The sequence below is a fragment of the Chiloscyllium plagiosum genome, unplaced genomic scaffold, assembly GCF_037043375.1.
Source record: "Chiloscyllium plagiosum isolate Xiang-an unplaced genomic scaffold, Cpla_swu_hap1 HiC_scaffold_7, whole genome shotgun sequence".
In the NCBI taxonomy this organism is placed as follows: domain Eukaryota; kingdom Metazoa; phylum Chordata; class Chondrichthyes; order Orectolobiformes; family Hemiscylliidae; genus Chiloscyllium; species Chiloscyllium plagiosum.
The window spans coordinates 52,162,499-52,177,238 of NW_028270145.1; the positions used below are offsets into that span (position 1 = coordinate 52,162,499).

The 14,740-nt window shown below is 38.3% G+C and overlaps 1 protein-coding gene across 2 annotated transcripts in view; it reads left to right on the forward strand.

The window, feature by feature from the left end:
• The window catches only part of ola1 (Obg-like ATPase 1), a 236,025-nt gene that overhangs the window by 40,333 nt on the left and 180,952 nt on the right, over positions 1-14,740 (forward strand). For both annotated transcript variants that reach the window (XM_087989008.1, XM_043693599.2), the window contains exon 3: positions 14,442-14,585. In XM_087989008.1, the coding sequence (XP_087845134.1) occupies positions 14,442-14,585 (144 nt within the window). The remainder of the gene's footprint in view (positions 1-14,441; positions 14,586-14,740) is intronic.

Here is a 14,740-nt window from a genome sequence, read left to right on the forward strand (position 1 = left end):
GAATATGGTGATTGGTTATAAAGCAATAGAATTAGCTTTGGATAAAGTTGAGCAATATAAAAGTTATCTTCTACCCAGATCTCAAGAAAATTCATGTGCAAAGGACTCTCTTGCTTATTCTTCAAAAGACACTTATTTAAATAGAATTTGTTTGGAGCATCTTTTCTTGCTTAGAACCAAGAATGCATGCTAGATCTGAATGACGAGGCAAGAAAGAAGAAACTTTAGACAGGTCCTTGAATACAGTCAGTTCTGCTATAATGTGGTAGTCGCATTCTTACGCAATCCTGTGCTATAAGAAAATTGAGTAATGGCTGCACCATTTAAACTAATGGGGTGGAATCGCCTTGTAACCAATACACGCTTCATAGGTTCACGCTTTAGAAATAGTGTCCACAGTTCGTCAATCGCGTTATAGCAAAATCATGTTAATGAAATCCAAATTATAGCAGAACAACCTGTATAGCATTTAAGACCATAAGACGTAGGAGTGGAAGTAAGGCCATTCGGCCCATCGAGTCCACTCTGCCATTTATTCATGGCTGATGAGCATTACAACTCCACTTACCCGCATTCTCCCCGTAGCTCTTAATTCCTTGTGACATCAAGAATTTATCAATCTCTGCCTTGAAGACATTTTAGTGTCCCAGCCTCCACTGCACTCCGCGACAATAAATTCCACAGGCCCACCACTCTCTGGCTGAAGAAATGTCTCCGCATTTCTGTTCTGAATTGACCCCCTCTAATTTTACGGCTGTGCCCACGGGTCCTAGTCTCCCCACCTAACGGAAACAATTTCTTAGCGTCCACCCTTTCCAAGCCATGTGTTATCTTGTAAGTTTCTATTAGATCTCCCCTTAACCTTCTAAACTCCAATGAATACAATCCCAGGATCCTCAGCCGTTCCTCATATGTTAGACCTACCATTCCAGGATCATCCATGTGAATCTCCGCTGGACACGCTCCAGTGCCAGTATGTCCCTCCTGAGGTGGGACCAAAACTGGACACAGTACTCCAAATGGGGCCTAACCAGGGCTTTATAAAGTCTCAGTAGCACATCACTGCTTTTATATTCCAACCCTCTTGAGATAAATGACAACATTGCATTTGCTTTCTTAATCAAGGATTCAACCTTCATGTTTACCTTTAGAGAATCCTCGACTAGCACTCCTAGATCCCTTTGTACTTTGGCTTTATGAATTTTCTCACCATTTAGATAGTAGTCCATGCTTGTATTCTTTTTTCCAAAGTGCAAGACCTCACATTTGCTCACATTGAACTTCATCAGCCATTTCCTGGACCACTCTCCCAAACTGTCTAGATCCTTCTGCAGCCTCCCTACTTCCTCAGTACTACCTGCCTGTCCATCTATCTTCATATCATCGGCAAACTTCGCCACATTGCCCCCCAGTCCCTTCATCCAGATCATTAATATATAACGTGAACAGCTGCGGCCCCAACACTTAACCCTGTGGGACACTGCTTGTCACCGGTTGCCATTCCGAAAAAGAACCTCTTATCCCAACTCTCTGCCTTCTGTCAGACAGCCAATCCTCAATCCATGCCAGTAGCTCACCTCGAACACCATGGGCCCTCACCTTACTCAGCAGCCTCCTGTGTGGCACCTTATCAAAGGCCTTTTGGACGTCTAGACCATATCCACTGGGTTTCCCTGGTCTAACGTACTTGTCACCTCTTCAAAGAATTCTAACAGGTATGTCAGGCACGACCTCCCCTTACTAAATCCATGTTGACTTGTTCTAATCTGACCCTGCTCTTCAAGAATTTAGAAACCTCATCCTTAACAATGGATTCTAGAATTTTACCAACAACCGAGGTTAGGCTAATTGGCCTATAATTTTCCATCTTTGGTCTTTATCCTTTCTTGAACAATGGGGTTACAACAGCGGTCTTCCAATCATCTGGGACTTTCCCTGATTCCAGTGACTTTTTAAAGATCTCAACCAATGCCTCCGCTATTTCCTCAGCCACCTCCCTCAGAACTCTAGGATGTAGCCCATCCGGGCCAGGAGATTTGTCAATTTTAAGACTTTTTAGCTTTTCTAGCACTATCTCTTTTGTAATGGCAACCATACTCAACTCAGCCCCCTGACTCCCTTTAATTGTTGGGATATTACTCATGTCTTCCACTGTGAAGACTGATGCAAAGTACTTATTAAGTTCTTCAGCTATTTCCTTATCTCCCATCACTAGCCTTCCAGCATCAGTTTGAAGTGGCCCAATGTCTACTTTTGCCTGTCATTTGTTTCTTATGTATTGAAAGAAACTTTTACTATCATTTCTAATATTACTGGCAAGCCTACCTTCATATTTGATCCTCTTCTTCCTTATTTCCGTCTTTGTTATCCTCTGTTTATTTTTGTAACCTTCCCAATCTTCTGATTTCCCAGTGTTCTTGGCCACTTTATAGGATCTCTTTTTTTCTTTGATGCATTTCCTGACTTCCTTTGTCAGCCATGTCTGTCTAATCCCTCCCCGGATAATCTATCTTTTCTTGGGGATGATATATATTTTATGGGAATGAAATAATATATGTTTTCTTGGGGATGAAATATGTATATTTTATATATTTCATCACAATATTCATCTCCTGCTTATGTCTTGGTACCTCTTTCTGTCTGACAGTGAAGTCCTCCTTTAGAGCATTGTATTAATATACACTACGGTGAATTTTCTCTGCTCCTGTTGCCCTCAGTCACTTGTTTTAAAAAAAAAAATGGACTAGGACTGGTTGAGACTTGAAAATAAACCATTCATGCTAGAGCATTATCTGGCGTCAGGAAAACAGTTCCTCTCAAAATTGAGAAAATTGGTAAAAATTATAGAAGGATTAATTCTGATTATCTCCTTTTCTAGAATATTGAAAAGCCTGCTCTGTACTCTGTTTCCAACCCCATAGGAACAGAATGTTTCTTGATTTTGTAATTAGTTTATTTCCACAGTTGGGAATCATCATTTTAATTGTTCTTTTGCAGTTTCATGGTTAATTTCCTGTAAATAAACAGTATGCAAGCAATCTCTGTCACACCTTGATCTTTTCTGCTTTGGGCTGGAGAAGGGGGTAGTGTGGCGGTGGTGTGGAGGGGTGATGATGGGATATGTTTGTACTCAACCTTTTCATAACTAATTCCTAACCCTTGGTAATAACCAGTGAAAATGTACTGCTTTTTTCATTGCTTTTATATTCCTTTTTTAAGGGGAAACATAAAACTATATGTAATATTGCAACTGTGTAATGTTCTAATGTTATATTTTGTTCAGTCTTTGAGCACTTTACATCAGAGAGATGTAGCTAACATTTTCAAGGAAGTGTATTGTGTTTGTGCATTCATCTCACACTTAAAACTGATGTGCTGTGTATAGATATCAAAAATGAATGAGAATAACTACAGATGTCGTGGTTGTTATTCTGATGCAAATCATTAGCCATATTTTCCAGGATGTGGTTGATAGGAACAATGTGGCATCTTGTAAGGGAAAACTCTATCATTGTTCATTACCATTTCACATCAGCAATGGGGAAGGCTTTTGCATTTTATGTGTCATTTCTTGACAACATCATTTCCAAAGTGCCATGGTCCTGACAGTGTTTTGACATTTACACACTTGGTTCTTCTGTTGTTGATGGGTCATATGGTACAATAGTTTACTGGTAAATGAATTGAGAGGTCAAAAGTTCATTTCATTTCCTAAACTGCCACAAAATTATGTGCGTTGATGCATGGATTTCTGATAATCTAGCTCTAGTGTTCTGCTTTTATTTTTAGTTGAAATGTGTGTAGAATATTATCCATCAGGTTTTCGTTAACATTTAAGGTTTCCAATGTGGATAAGCCATGTGGGAACAATGCATTCCTTATACCTGGCCCTTTTTTAATCAGAATAAAATTGTTCATGATATGACAGGTGTGATAGCAGACAATCCATTACAGACTAAGTGGTTCCCATTAAAGAAAAGCTTGATTGTTAGTGTCCACTGCTAGCCCAAATTGACAGAGTTTTAAATACTTTTGGCTGCAGTATTTAAATAATAAGATATTTATGAATGAATTTTACTGTACTATCCCCTTTAGGGGCACATGTGGAATGAATTGAATTAATCATTAAAATGAGCAACATCTGAACTGTTGGGGCCAAAAATAACTGATGTGGGTGTTGTAATTACTATGATTGCAGCAGATGAAATTACTTACATTAATCTTTTGAGTCTTAAGGGTGTATCTTTAGAATTGTTACATACTATAGTAAATGGTGCAATAGATGCAACACAGTATAAACTGACTGCAGAATGTGATTTTTCATTTCTAATTTCAAATACAGCCACATTTTCTGACATCTTTTTTGACATCGTCATAAATTGTATTCATGAATATAATCATTGGTAATCAAAAACACATGGCCATAAAATTCCATTTTTTTCATATCTTAATTGTAGTTACAGTTGGTGGTATTTGTTTTTTGAGTTCTCCACCGACCTGTTGACAATTCTCCTCATGTCATCATTATACATTTGGAACATCATGGTGTACCTGGAAAGGAGGTAAATTTGTGAGTATGTACAGTTGCATTAGAAAGTAGTTATGCTCAATAAGTAGACTATTAACAAATCCCTTGCATTGATTTGGAGTCGGTATTTAAATTGAGGAGTGGGTTTATTTATGAGTGGTTTTATAACATTGAAAAAATCCTTTTCAAGTTCATTACTAACCAATGGATTCTTCCTATCCAAATTATATTACTGAAATAATAGACGTAAAAGTGTTGCATAGAATGTATTTTAATAAGTTGAAGTGGACAGCTCTTTGCCATTAATATAAATGATTTGGAGGTGAATATGGGAGGCGTGATTAGTAAGTTTGCAGCTGACACCAACATAGGTGGTGTCATAATAATGAAGATGATTATCTCAGTACAACAGGACTGTGGTCAGATGAGCCAGTAGGCTGAGGCGTGGCAGATGGAGTTTAATTTAGATAAATATGAAGTGCTGCATCTTGTAAGGCAAGCTAGGGCAGGACTTATACACTTAATAACAGGGTCTGGGTAGTGTTGCCGAGCAAGGAGACCTTGGGATGTCGGTGCATAATTCCTTGAAAGTCGAGTTGCAGGTAGGCAGGATGTTAAAAAGGTGTTTGGCATTCTTGTCTTCGTTGGCGAGGGCATTGAGTAGTGGAGTTGAGACGCATGTTGCAGCTGTACAGGACATTGGTGAGGCCACTTTTAGAATACTGCATACAATTCTGGTCACCTTTCTATAGCAAGAATGTTGTTAAACTTGAGAGGGTTCAGAAAAGATTTACAAGGATGTTGCTGGGACTGGAGAGTTTGAGTTATAGAGAGAGGCTGAATATTCCGGAGCTTTTTTTTTCCCTGGAGTGTCAGAGGTTGAGTGGTGACCTTTTAGAGGTTTATAAAATCATGAGGGGCATGAATAGTGTGAATAGCCAAGGTCTTTTTCCTTGGGTGAAGGAGTCCAAAACTAGAGGGCATGGGTTTCGGGTGAGGGGGGAAAGATTTAAAAAGAAACTGAGGGTAACTTTTTCATGCAGAGGATGGTCCATGTATGGAATGAACTGCCAGAGGAAATGATGGAGGCTGGTACAATTACAATATTTTAAAGACATCTGGATGGATATATGAATAGGAAGTGTTTAGAGGGATATGGGACAAGGTCACATTGGGATGTCTAGTTGATGTGGATGAATTGGATTGAAGGGTCTCTTTCTGTACTGTATGAATATAACTCTTTCTTAAACCAGTATATATTTAAAAGTTTATACTGAGAAATAATGATCTTAATGTTGTTTTCAGTGCTCCATGATGCAAACTTCTCTCTTAGTTAAGATAGTTAGCCCACTGTGCACCACAAGTGTGCCAGTGACACTCCGCTCTCATTTCCACTCATCCATGAGGCTAGGTTTGCTTGGTGAATGCTTCCACTTTATTTTTGAATACTCCTGGAAAATCTCTGAGGAATCCCAGATCCCTGTTTGAGAACTGCTGTAACATTTCCTGTTGTTTATAATTGTTTTTAATTGTCCCTTGACATGTCATAACTCAAAGAAAGAGGAAAAGACATGTTTTCTAATAATTTTTGACATAAACTGGTATATTTTATGATATTCTTGTTATGTTGACAAATGTTTTAGGCTTCTTATTTTCTCTTTTATGATCAAATTACACACTTTTTAGCATATTGGTTCAGAGATGAATATTGGAACAAATTTGCCCTCTTGGCAGACTAAAGTAATGTAAAATTTGATGTTGTGTAAGCTAGATTCAAAGTAAAACTCTCTTCACTTGTATCAATGCGAAAAAATGTATTCTGTGCGAGGGATTGTGCCAGTTGCATTTTGTGAACTAGTGGAAAATTATTTGACTTTTTGTCACTGTTTCATCATCACTTCCTCTGTAAGCTTTTACTTTAGTTTGAAGAAGTAAAATTAATTGATTCTATTCACTTTTTTTGTTTATCATAAGATGCTATTGAGTTGTCAGAAACTAGTGACATGCCTTGATAGGAGACAAACAATAACCTTCACCTGGGTCTAAAACTAAATAGAAGTGTTAATGTTTACCTTTCTCTTACTATTTGATGTTTGTATCTGATTTTAAAAAAATAACCAAATGGTATTAAAAATGTCCCTAATGTGAGATGAAAATAGTGTTGATTGAAAATAGACAATTGCTAACATGTCGTAAACAAGAATTTGTTTCAAAGTTTTAAGAGTGTCAACTATTGTGAGCCTGATTTGTTGTGTCTATACTAGGAAATTCATGGAATTATGCATGTTTTAAAATATTTCAATCTGTTCCTGAGTTCTACGCTATTTCCCATGTGTTGAATGATAAGGCATAATTAACCACTTGTACAATGCACCAGCACAAACATATGCCATCTTAACATACACCTTTGAAAATGGAGTTTAAGAATGCCAGTTTCTCCCATCCCTTGTTTACAAAACTCAAATGGGAAAGTGAAAATTTAGAAATGGGAGCCTATAGGTCATTGTAGAAATTGGTAAATTTACCATTAATTTCTTGTGGATAAAATACATATTCTAATTTTCTGATTTGAACAAACTTTTGGAGATTTATAAATTGGAATACATTTATGAGTAAGTCATTCTCATTATTCTGATTGTGTTTTGTTCAGTGTCTCCTATACTTTGCTGAATGTCTTCCTCCTCAGTTTGCATGGTTGTTTTCTGCTGAATATCTCTGCTTACCTGTGCTTTTCTTACTTTTCTTCATGCTGAGTATTTGTTTATTGCAGAAAATAAATACATTTTGTCCAAGTTTTTTAATTTTGAATTCATCAGGGCATTTCCCAAAGGGAAAACCAATGTTTATACCACAAGAGAATGCTTCTTGGTTGTGAAGTGGTCTCTGGTGGAATCATTGCCATAGAGAATGATCCAGTTTGTTGATTGACAATTAACTATCAGATTTTGTTTAACTTTTTAAGCCAAGCACATTGACTCTGTTCGATCAGGGTCTAAAAAGACTGATCAGAACATTTCTTCCTGTGTATCGCAGAAATTTGTTAACAGCTTTAAGGCAGTCATTCTTGAAAGCTACCTTGTCTACCTGGGATTACAGTAATCCATCTCAAGAGTTTGAACAATAGATTTCACTCTACTGCTATGTAATTGTAAGAGGAGTGGTGCTGACCATTAACAGGATGTTGCTATCAAGTCAGCAAAAGCTTCTGCCCATCACACAACTGAGTAATGTGCTATGTGAATTTATTTCAGTGTTGGTATGAACCCACATATGTAGGCTATTTGTCGAAAGCACTGGTAGATTGTATCAAGGGGTATGTGCCTTCGGTTGTTCATAACATGCAAGGCATTGACTATGCCCAACTAGTCTGTGTTCGCAAATTGTGTACACAGTGCCCACCATTGGATGTAATTCAGCAATTGGATATTGTTTGCTAGATAATCCTGAATGCGTGAAGAATTAAGACTGGTAACCAATTCAGGAATTGGAACATGCAGTGTGGCACACTTGTCTGGGCTGAAAGCAATATAATATTGCGTTGGACCCTCTTTCTTTATAGACAGAAAGAATGTGTACACACTGTTTGTTTCATATTAGCAAAACAGGGGACAGCCAGTAGCTTTTTAATTTCTCTTGGCAATATGTCATCCCACCTGGTTTAAAATAATGAGAGTCTGCCTGTTAACTATCAATTAGAATGAATTGTTGCATTCTCCATGCAAAGCCTTTAACAATCAAAGTTCACTTGCCATCGAATCAGCACTTTCCTGTAACGTGTTGAGCTTTTCCCTTGAATTGATGCTCATAGAGCCATAGAGATGTAGAGCACGGAAACAGATCCTTCGGTCCAACACGTCCATGCCGACCATTTCTAAATTGATCAAGTCCCATTTACCAGCATTTGGCCCATATAGCTCTAAACCTTTCCTATTTATGTATCCACACAAATGTTGTATTTGTACCAGCATCCACCATCTCCTCTGGCAGCTCATTCCACACACGCACCACCCTCTGTGTGGAAAATGTTACGTCTCACCTCAAACCTATGCCTCTAGTTTTGGACTCCCTATCCTGAGGAAAAGAGCTTGACTACTCAGCCTAACCATGCCCCTCATGATTTTATTAACCTCGATGAAGTCACCCCTCAAACTCTGATGCTGTAGGGAAAGTAGCCCAGCCTATTCAGCCTCTCCCTATAGCTCAAACCCTCCAATCCTGGCAACATCCTTGTAAATCTTTTCTGAATCCTTTCAGTTTTCACAACATCCTTTGTATAGGAGGAAGACCAGACTTGAATGCAGCGTTCCAAAAGTGGCCTAATTAATATCCTATATAGCTGCAACATGACCTCCCAACTCCTGTTTTCAATGTAAAGCAGTAAAGGCAAGTAAACCAATTCTTGTGAAATGTCCTGATGAATGTAAGTCTGAAAGCTTTGAAAACATGTTGTTTTATAGCAGTATTCAAGTTCTGTACTTGCAAATGACTACTTGAGTAAATTGCAAATAGATTCAGTTCTGGAGTTCGTTCGCAATTTGATTTGTATGTAAGTAGGAACACAATGCTGGACGGTGTAATGCAGCCATTATAAAGTACAGGATATGTTCATTCGTCGAGTCTTCAAAATTACACCCCTGTGAGGGATTGCGTCTGTAAGTCTGAGCTCTCATACTGCGAAGGTTTAGAAATTAGGAACCCCTTTATCGTCCCATTCACCTCTTAGTCAAAGCAAGATGCTCAGAGACACTGTATAGTTTTACCTTCTTCATCTTTATTGCAGGCCCTGGAAGGAGAGAGAACAATCGCCCATGTCCACAGAGGCATGAGTTCACGGTCTTGTCTTGAACAGTAGTTTCTCAATGAACTATGTAGTCATTTTATAGGGAGGAGCATTCAGATAAGGCAACAAACCTATTCATTGGGTGACTGTTACAATCAACGAGTATCAATAGCAGAGGCCAAGCCCCTTACTGTTATACAATGAATGTTCTTAACCTTGTTAACTGGATTCATCCAATGGTTACTTTTCACCTTGTTAGCTGACCTTGCATACTCAATGCTTCCAATATTGTTAAATAACTGTACATAATGAATGCTTTTCCACCTTGTTAACCCATTACTCTTGCCTCCAGTACCCCCACCATTAACTGTAAGTGCTTACATGATCGGAGTCATGCTCAGCTGAACCTCTTGTTTCACAAAATTCTGAACTTAATTCTTTCCCTGCCTGCTTATACCCTTACACATTCTCACCTTGTGCTACTTATTCCTTGCCAGCCTCTCTACTCTGCTGGACTTGGATCACTTCAATCACTGTCTACCAAGGTAAATTCTGTGCTGAGTTCTGTTCAACATTCCCTTCCCTTTGTCTTTGGAAGAGACCTCGCAATAGAAAAATCACAGATATGCTCTTGATGCTTTATGTAACATGTTAAACTGCATCATAGGGATATCCTTTGTCTCAAATAATAACTGAAGTGGATAAAAAACATGAACCAGCAGTAGAATGTTGAAATTTAAATGCTTTGTTGATTTCTCTAAGACTATATATATAGACGATTGCTTCCATAAAGTGCCAAGAATTTACACTATTTTCATAGAACTTATTTTTTCCACAATTTTGTCACAGCTAGGTACGTCTTTGAATGGAACATATTTCCCCTTTTAGACCCAATCTAATTTAATCATTTCAGTTTAGCAACAGTCCAACAGTGCCTTGCAACATTCAACAAATGAGACAATGTAGCAAAGAAACTGGAGGCTATTAGCTCTCTTGAAAGTCTCATTACGAGGAAAACCTGGGAAACTTGGATTCTTCCGTTTATAAAGAAGTGATCATTTTCTACAATTGCTGAAGTATAGAAGTAGCAGTTTGTTTTTAGATATGTGATTCTTTTAAAAAAAGACTAAGTTTTTTAAACTACTGAAATACGATTTTAAGATAAATGCGTGGATGGTTCCATTCATTGATCAGTGCATGCTCTGATAGAGCAGTGGAAGAGGATATTCAAGAGTAATTTAAAAATGAATTTGATAAGCTGAATAGACACACTTATCTCTCATTAGACTGCAGTCTTGAAATTAGCAAACTGATAAGGGCTGTAAGTTCAAGATTATTAAATGAAAGTTTACAAAAACATCCTGGAGGCTATTCTGTTATCTTATTATAATGCCACAAAAGTATACTTTATCAGTTCAAAGTAAATTAGACAAACATGGAAAGGAAGTGCAAACTTCAGTGTATGTCACCAAGACTGGCTTGGTAACATTAGAAGGGTCATATTAACCAGACTGGGTCTGTGGTGAGAGATCCAGTAAGAGTGAAAAACCTACTCACCCTCACCAGTTTAACTGTTCAAATGCATCTGTCCGTGATAGTATCAATATGAATGAACCCCACCGTCTTTCTGGAGATGAAGCTGTTTTGTTATACTGAGTGCTTTATTGATTGAATCTCTCTGTGGCATCACCTTGGGCAGAAAAGGAGTGGCAGAGTATCTTTCCCCTCTTTAAAATCCTTCACCTCCCTGTTGACCTCTGCATTTCTTCAGAGGGTGTGTTTTAAATGTTTTTTAATGTTGTAATTTTACTGATCAGACAAAAATTACACAGCACCAGAATTACAAATACAATGCAACACTAACTCCCATAAACACATTTGTGCGAGCACATGCAAACGAGGAGATCAGCCTTGGTTCAATGAGCAGTGTGGGAGAGTGCACCAGGGGTAGCATCAGATGTTTGTAACACAGGACGGTGTGTGCTGAACAGTGAAACCTGGATGCTATAGACAGAACTAAGCAATTTCAAACAGATCAGATCAAATCTCGCAATCCTGCCAAATTCATTTGTCAACAGACAACAGTTAACCTAACTGGAGGAGGAGACTTCACATACACCTGTATTCTTAATGAGTGGGGAGCTAAGCCCATCAGTGAAAATGAAGAGGCTTAATTATTCGCTAACCATCTTCAGCTAGATGTACCCATTAGCTGATTTAATCTTCTCCCTTCTGAGGTCCCCAGCATCATTGATGCCTGAATTCAGCTAATTTGATCACTCCATGATTTAAAGAAATAGCTGAATGCACAGGTCGTATGCCTTTGTATCATCCAGTCAAAATACTGAAGACTTGCGCACCAGAACTAACCACATCCTAACCCAAGTTGTCACAGCACAGTCCACAATACTGAGATTGATCAGACATTGTGGGAGACTCCAACATTTTTTTTATTGGTCTACAAAAACGGACCATAAGGTGTAGAAGCAGAAATAGGCCATTCGGTTCAGCAAGTTTGCTTTGCCTGTTATGGCTGTACTGATCATGCTGCATTCCTGTCTTTTGCCCTAAACCCTTGAATCCCTTACAGATGAAAGGTCTCTCTGTCTCTCAGCCTTGAATATACTGAATGACCCAGATCGACTACTCTGCTTATTTTTGTTTTAAAAGGGGAACCTCTTACTTTGAGATGATGCCATCTAGTCCTAACTTCTGCCACAATGGAAAGAACTTCTCTGCATTTACCCTGTGAAGTGCCTTCAAAATCTTGTTTGTTTCAACAAGATCTCCTCCTGTTCTCTTAAACACTTAGTATGACCCCAACCTACTCAACCTCACCTCATTAGAAAATCCCTCCATACCCAGAATTAACTTGGTAAACCAGACAAAGTTAATCTGGTTTATTATCGCAAACATCAGCAACGTGATGGAAAATATTATCAACCTCCAATTAGAATGAATCTGATGTTCAATGCAGAGTTTCTGTTGTACCAGGACAATTGAGATAAGTTTTTGCCCAAAGGTGGGGAAAGAAAAGGCTGCATTTCAGTTGGGAAGCATGAAGGAATGCCCCTGACATTTAGGCAGCAATTGAATAAGCCATAGCAAATTTGAAATCAATGGGAAAACTGTCCCCAAGTGGAGTCAGATTTCATCAGGATTATTGGAGGTCAGTTATTTGAGACCCAGGACATTGCTGTTCTTCATCCTAGATTCCTAGGTCCATCTTCAGCTACTTTGGTAAGGACCTCCCCTCCATCACAGATTGGGTGGATGTTGATAATTGCTGTGATATGAAGGTGCCAGTGTTGGACTGGGGTGGACAAAGTTACAATCTCTCAACACCAGGTTGCAGTGTTCAGTCCCATTTGCAACTCCTTCATGCCTAAATGGACAACACTCAGATTTGGCAAGTGAGGTTTGTTACCCAACTGCACGCCGTGATCATCTGCAAAAGAGAATGAAACCATTGCGACATGGGATTACCATCATCATCAGCATCCTGATGATTACCATTGACCTGAAACTTCAGCAAGCCAGCATTGTAAACATTGCAACTACAAGAGCAAGTTAGAGGCAAGGAATGTCTAGTGAGTAACTTGACTCCTAATTTCCCTGATGCCTGTCCACCATTCAAGGTGCAAGTCAGAAGTGCAGTTGAATAGTCAGCACTTGTCTTAGTGTTAATTCATACAACACTTTGCATTCATCATCTATGGCAAAGCAGCCAGCTTCATTCATGATGTTCACTACCTCCATTAATAGCCCGCAGTAAAGTAGTACGTACCATCGACAAAGTGCACTGTTGGACTTGCCCAAATCTCTTTGAGTAGCACCTTTCAAACCAGTATGCTCTACCATCAAAATTGAGGGTTGTTAAGATATTGTGATGCTTCCATTTCAAGTATCTCTCCAAGTCTCATACTATCCTGACTTGAAATTATGTTGCTGTTTTGTCATTGCTAAATCAATATCCTTAAATTCTGTCATAACAGTCTTGTGGGTGTACCTTCAGTGCTTGTTCTGCAGCAATTTAAGAAAGTTCTTCAAGGGAAATTCGAGATAGGCATTCCATGAACAAACAAGTAGACCTCCTACCTCTTGTGTTGCAAATGCTATGATCTTTTTGAATGTCCTCACATAAATAATCCTCATGGTTTCTATGATTGCTTGAAAACTTAAACCAAATTCTTAGGGTTAGCTTTCATATTTGTGGCCTGGACTGGTTGTTACATAATCTACCCAGTTTCATCCTTTTGTTTTTGTTGTTAATGCATTGAAAATTTAGGTACCTCCTGCAGATTGTCCCTGTTTCCCTTGTGCTTGCGTTTGCCCTCTACTTCACTCCATACTTTTTAACTGTAAATTAATAGTTCCATTCATAGGATGACTGAATTTGGGGATAAAATTGATTATTGCCTTGGTATAGTACTTTTTAATGCTAGGGTTTAGACATATTATTGGATCAGTGTTGAGGATTTTGTTTTATGCTTCTGACTAGCACTAGACCATCCAGGGAAGTGCTCAGCACTGACATTAAGGGCAGAAAATAAAAAAAACAGAGGGCAGAGGGCATTGATTTAAAGTGAATGACAAAAGAACCAAAGGTGACCTGATTATAAAACCTTTTTACACAGCATGTAGTTAGGCTGTGGAATGCATTGCTTGAGAGCGTGGAGGACGGATTCTATGATGGCTTTCAAAATGGAATCAGATTTTCTGAGGAGAAAAAAAATTATGGCTGTGGGAAATGGGCAGAGGAATGGGACAAGTAGTGTTGCTTTTGCAGAAAACTGGCAATGATGTGACAGACCAAATGATCTCATTTTGTGTTGTAATATTGTGATTTTACACTTGCATTCCTCACCTTTTTATGCTTAAATCTCCGTTCTCCTCAAATCTCTGCAAATACTTAATTCAGCTTATTATTTTTGTAATGCTTCAATCCCCCAAACTAGTACTCTGTTTTTCATGACTGTGACCTGTTCAATATTGCCTAAATATGTCATGTAAAGTTATAGTCCCTTGTCTTTAAATATTAGACTTTGCTGTATGCTGGGTAAAATACTATTATTTCATTGTATCTTTTCTCAGAAATGCTGGTCTTTTAACTTTTTTTTCTTTGTGAAACAGGAAATCTACATTTTTTAACGTTCTAACAAAAAGTCAGGCAGCTGCAGAAAACTTTCCCTTCTGTACCATTGATCCCAATGAAAGCAGAGTGCCAGTTCCAGATGAGCGGTTTGACTTTCTCTGCAAGTACCACAAACCTGCCAGGTACATTGATGTTTTTAATTACACTATATTAAAAAGGAAGTAGATTTTAGAAAACTGATTAAAATTTATCATAATCTTAAGAACTATTTAACAAGATAAAATAAATTTAACTTCCCTGTGGACACTGAATGGTGAAAATGTTTCAGCTATTATTT